The sequence below is a fragment of the Taurulus bubalis genome, assembly GCF_910589615.1.
Source record: "Taurulus bubalis genome assembly, chromosome: 17".
NCBI classification, from domain to species: Eukaryota; Metazoa; Chordata; class Actinopteri; order Perciformes; family Cottidae; genus Taurulus; species Taurulus bubalis.
Genome location: NC_136605.1, coordinates 22,609,319 through 22,615,658, shown reverse-complemented (window position 1 = coordinate 22,615,658; position 6,340 = coordinate 22,609,319). Strand labels below are relative to the sequence as shown.

Sequence of the window (6,340 nt, the reverse complement as noted above, 5' to 3'; positions counted from 1 at the left end):
GAGCGAGGGAGGAGGAAGCTCTCCGAAAGGAGGCGACACGACGCACACGGAGCTGCAGAGTTATCGGGACGCGGCTCGGTTCTCGGTTCTCGGTCCGTTTGAGTCCAAGGTCAGCGAGCGGGACGTGAAATCAGAACGGCTCCGCGGGGAGGAGGCCGGTGCCATGAGATGGAGGGGGGAGAGTATGGGGGGGATGGGGGTCTCCGCGGTCCTCTAATCTTCAGCGAGCACCGACCCCCACAGGCCCTCTCAGGCTCACGCTGCGTTCACACCAAGAGCGTTGCCAATTTTACACGCGAGTAGATTACATGCAAAGTCAACGCACAGACCCGATAGGTTGACACCATGGAGTTTGATGTTCCCGTATGTTGAGTTTACACAACAAGTATAAAGCAGAACTAGTGGTTATTCTCATGGTGGATGGCGGAAACGGTAACTGTTTTACGGAGATAAGCCACGCCCCCTTTCAGGCGCGAGTAACATTCGCAGTAAACTGACGCTTCTGGTGTGAACGCAGCATTAGCTCAGTGGTTCTCAAACTTTTTTTGTCACGCCCCACTTTGGAGGAAGAACAATGTTCACGCCCCACCGCCCTAACAAAAAGCCCCTCTCCGTGAGTTTTTGTTTCGGCAAAACGGCAAGACTTGGCGAGTCGGCAATAATCTTGGCCGCCGCTCATGCGCAAGCTAACGGTGTAACGTAAACATTTCCACGAAAGTAAAGACATTTCTCCATGTATTTATTAATGACGTTTTATGTACTTTGTACTTTTGTACTACGTGACGTTCTCATGTAGCTCCTGAGGAGAGTGTTTGTCCTGAAACCACAAGGTCGCCGGTTCGATCCCTGTTCTCCATAGGTTCATGTTGAAGTGTCCTTGAGCAAGACCCTGAAGCCCCAGAGCTTCACAGCAGCTCACTGCTCCTTCATTACTAAGGATGGTAACATGCAGAGCATAATTCCCTACTGTGGGATTAATAAAGGACAATACAAATAAATAAAAACGCGCCCCACTTGTAATACCTCCGCGCCCCACTAGGGGGTTGCGCCCCACAGTTTGAGAACCACTGGGCCAACACGTGTAGGAGAAGACTCTCTGCTGACGGGTCAAAGCCGAAGGTCACGAGTTGACCTCTCCTCTCGGGCCTCTTTCCACTGCGTTAACTCTGTTGAGTTACTTAACGGGCTTCAGCTGTGAGCGCTGTCGGCTTTTCAGATAATACATGTTTCATATTTCTTCGGCGGGGTTTTTCACACGCCTCCCCACAATCCCGGTGACCTCTCTTTTTTTATTCTGTATGATTGTCTGAGGGCTCCGGCGTTAAGTCCGATAAGGTATTGCTGCAGCGGTACGGAGCGAACCCCTATTGATCCGCTTACTCAGGAGGAAACAAACAGGCCAAGCAAAACAAACAACTCTTGGGGGCGAATTACATTAAATCTTGACAAAAAGGAACAGGAATTAAATCACTCCGAGAGCGAGCGGAAAAAAGAAAAAAAAGAAGAAGAAGCTGCCGTCCAATTTCTGCTCTCTCCGAGCGCCGCCGCTCATAACTCGAGCCGCGGCGAAGGCCTGATAAATCTTACATTATCGATATGATCTCAGGCTCTCGGGCGGGTGTTCGTTATCAGAGTGACTCGCTCAATCCCTCCAGGTTCACATCCCCAAACCGGCCCCCAGGATCACATCCCTCCAGGATCACATCCCCAAACCGCTGACAACGGCTTTCAGGACCGTAATGAATCAGAGACGAGCTCCTGAACCGAAGTGACATCGCTCACAAGGGAGAGAGCTCCTGCCGGTCCATCTCTCTCTCCCCTCTCTCTTTCTCTCTCTCGCCCCCCTCTCTCTCTCTCTCTCTCTCTCCGTCTCTTGTCCACAGACCTGAGGCCATTCATAAATACCGCAGTGATATACCCGCTACTCTCCCATCACAAGCAGAGAGTCACGACATACATCACTGCTTTTCTCATCCAGTCCAACAAGGTTAGTCTTTCTTTTTTTCTTCTGGTGTGTGTGTGTGTGTGTGTGTGTGTGTGTGTGTGTGTGTGTGTGTGTGTGTGTGTGTGTGTGTGTGTCTGTTCTTTTAGCTCCGAGCTAGAAAAAGGAATATGGCGGTTTGCCTAATAGATAAGATAACTGGAGAGGTAGGAAGAAAAAAAAACAAATAACTGACACAGAATATTGTAGAAATGCTGGCGCAGCATCCACCATCACAAACATCCTGCGTCCACCGTGAGCTTCTTCTGTAACGGCCTTACAACTAAACATCCACCCGCTGCGACTTCACTGCTCTCTCAATGACGCTCAGAGAACATGTGACTGACTAAAATAAGCAAAACTAAAAACACCACAAAGAGACTGTGTTAGGTTAGACCAGCGTCGTGGTTCGGCTTTAAAAGGACGATGAAGCTGAAACATGCAACAGAACTTCCTGTTTAACACTGAACGTAGACAGCTGTGCTTCTTCCCTCCTCTTCCTCCTCCTCTTCCTCCTCCAGCCTCTCACTTATTTGCGATAGGTCAAAAGCAAACGTAATCCAACACATTTCCCCGTAACACACACAGAGTGTGATGCTTCCTGCACTCCGCCACTTATTCTCTGATGAAGTGTGTTTTATTTTGGCGGGGGACTCCGTTTCCTTCAATCTGCCTCATCTTTTTCTCCTCCAGTCAGTCGTTTCCTCTCGTCCGCAGACGTGCAGACGTGTTTTATTCATGAAGCTAAATGTCCCAAAACTATGAATCTGATCAGGTGTCTCAGGGTGGACAATGACTCACATATTGATTTCTGATACCGGATAATCAATAACACACAATGAGGAAGAAAGAGGGGCGCTCACCTGTCACTGTAGGCGGCGGTGGTGGCGGGCTGGGCGAACCTGTACGCTGCATAGCCGCCCTGTGGAAACACACGGGTTAGTCATGACGGGGTCAGAGGTCAACAACACGGACACATGGGTCAAGAACACGGATACATGAGGACAACAACACGGATACATGGAGACAACAACATGGATACATGGAGACAACAACACGGATACATGTAGACAACAACACAGATACATGGAGACAACAACACGGATACATGGAGACAACAACACGGATACATGGAGACAACAACATGGATACATGGAGACAACAACACGGATACATAGAGACAACAACACGGATACATGGAGACAACAACATGGATACATAGAGACAACAACACGGATACATGGAGACAACAACATGGAGACAACAACACGGATACATGGGTCAACAACATGGATACATGGAGACAACAACATGGATACATAGAGACAACAACACGGATACATGGAGACAACAACATGGAGACAACAACACGGATACATGGGTCAACAACATGGATACATAGAGACAACAACACGGATACATGGAGACAACAACATGGAGACAACAACACGGATACATGGGTCAACAACATGGATACATGGAGACAACAACACGGATACATAGAGACAACAACATGGAGACAACAACACGGATACATAGAGACAACAACACGGATACATGGAGACAACAACATGGATACATAGAGACAACAACATGGATACATAGAGACAACAACACGGATACATGGAGACAACAACATGGATACATAGAGACAACAACATGGATACATAGAGACAACAACATGGAGACAACAACACGGATACATAGAGACAACAACACGGATACATGGAGACAACAACACGGATACATGGAGACAACAACACGTATACATGGAGACAACAACATGGATACATGGAGACAACAACATGGATACATGGAGACAACAACACGGATACATAGAGACAACAACATGGAGACAACAACACGGATACATGGAGACAACAACATGGATACATGGAGACAACAACACGTATACATGGAGACAACAACACGGATACATGGAGACAACAACACGGATACATGGAGACAACAACATGGATACATGGAGACAACAACATGGATACATGGAGACAACAACACGGATACATGGAGACAACAACATGGATACATGGAGACAACAACACGGATACATGGAGACAACAACATGGAGATATGGAGACAACAACACGGATACATGGAGACAACAACACGGATACATGGAGACAACAACATGGACACATGGAGACAACAACATGGATACATAGAGACAACAACACGGATACATGGAGACAACAACATGGAGACAACAACACGGATACATGGGTCAACAACATGGATACATAGAGACAACAACACGGATACATGGAGACAACAACATGGAGACAACAACACGGATACATGGGTCAACAACATGGATACATGGAGACAACAACACGGATACATAGAGACAACAACATGGAGACAACAACACGGATACATAGAGACAACAACACGGATACATGGAGACAACAACATGGAGACAACAACACGGATACATGGGTCAACAACATGGATACATAGAGACAACAACACGGATACATGGAGACAACAACATGGAGACAACAACATGGAGACAACAACACGGATACATGGGTCAACAACATGGATACATAGAGACAACAACACGGATACATGGGTCAACAACATGGATACATGGAGACAACAACACGGATACATAGAGACAACAACACGGATACATGGAGACAACAACATGGATACATAGAGACAACAACATGGATACATAGAGACAACAACATGGAGACAACAACACGGATACATAGAGACAACAACACGGATACATGGAGACAACAACACGGATACATGGAGACAACAACACGTATACATGGAGACAACAACATGGATACATGGAGACAACAACATGGATACATGGAGACAACAACACGGATACATAGAGACAACAACATGGAGACAACAACACGGATACATGGAGACAACAACATGGATACATGGGTCAACAACACGGATACGTGGGTCAACAACACGGATACATGGAGACAACAACATGGATACATGGAGACAACAACACGTATACATGGAGACAACAACATGGATACATGGAGACAACAACACGTATACATGGAGACAACAACACGGATACATGGAGACAACAACACGGATACATGGAGACAACAACATGGATACATGGAGACAACAACATGGATACATGGAGACAACAACACGGATACATGGAGACAACAACATGGATACATGGAGACAACAACACGGATACATGGAGACAACAACATGGAGATATGGAGACAACAACACGGATACATGGAGACAACAACACGGATACATGGAGACAACAACATGGATACATGGAGACAACAACACGGATACATGGAGACAACAACACGAATACATGGAGACAACAACATGGAGACAACAACATGGATACATGGAGACAACAACATGGAGACAACAACATGGATACATGGAGACAACAACATGGAGACATGGAGACAAGAACATGGATACATGGAGACAAGAACATGGAGACAACAACACGAATACATGGAGACAAGAACATGGAGACAACAACATGGATACATGGAGACAACAACATGGATACATGGAGACAACAACATGGATACATAGAGACAACAACACGGATACATGGAGACAACAACATGGATACATGGAGACAACAACACGAATACATGGAGACAACAACACGAATACATGGAGACAACAACATGGAGACATGGAGACAAGAACATGGATACATGGAGACAAGAACATGGAGACAACAACATGGATACATGGAGACAACAACATGGATACATGGAGACAACAACACGGATACATGGAGACAACAACATGGATACATAGAGACAACAACACGGACACGCGGGTTCAACAACACGGACACAAGACGGATACATGGAGACAACAACACGGACACACATTGCATTAACAGGTGAATGTCACTGCACACAGGTTTGATCCCCGCCTGCAGGGCTCCCTTCCTGCCACCAGAGGGTGCTGTTTGATGTGCGGTGCACGCAGTGGCAACAGGGGGATGAACACCGCTTATTTGTGGTTTTATTGTCGCACTAGAGGCTCATCCCAACGAGAGCCAACTCCCCCAAATTCAGCCCCCATTTATTTAAATTTTTAGATTGAGGATTTGCGGCTGCTACATTATTGAAGAGAGCCTTTTCCCCTTTTTACACGACCTCCCCCGGCGCGCAAATGAAGTCAGAAGGCAGAAGCCGGCCGGACCGTCGGGGAGTCGGGACCGCCGTCTTCATCTGCCGGAGCGGGGAAGGAATTAAAGACCTCGTCGTGGAGTGCCGCTATTACTCTCTTTGAAAAATGAAGCCGTTCTCCCACTGTTTTTCTATTAGCGCCAGTGGAGTGTGTGCCCGTCTGCGTCCA

At 46.8% G+C, this 6,340-nt stretch overlaps 1 protein-coding gene across 2 annotated transcripts in view; it reads right to left on the bottom strand.

Moving 5' to 3' along the window:
• The window catches only part of LOC306749767 (RNA binding protein fox-1 homolog 3-like), a gene marked incomplete at both ends in the record, with an annotated part of 92,706 nt that overhangs the window by 5,230 nt on the left and 81,136 nt on the right, over positions 1–6,340 (bottom strand). For both annotated transcript variants that reach the window (XM_079233094.1, XM_079233093.1), the window contains one exon: positions 2,845–2,903. In XM_079233094.1, coding sequence (XP_079089220.1) covers positions 2,845–2,903 — 59 coding nt within the window. The remainder of the gene's footprint in view (positions 1–2,844; positions 2,904–6,340) is intronic.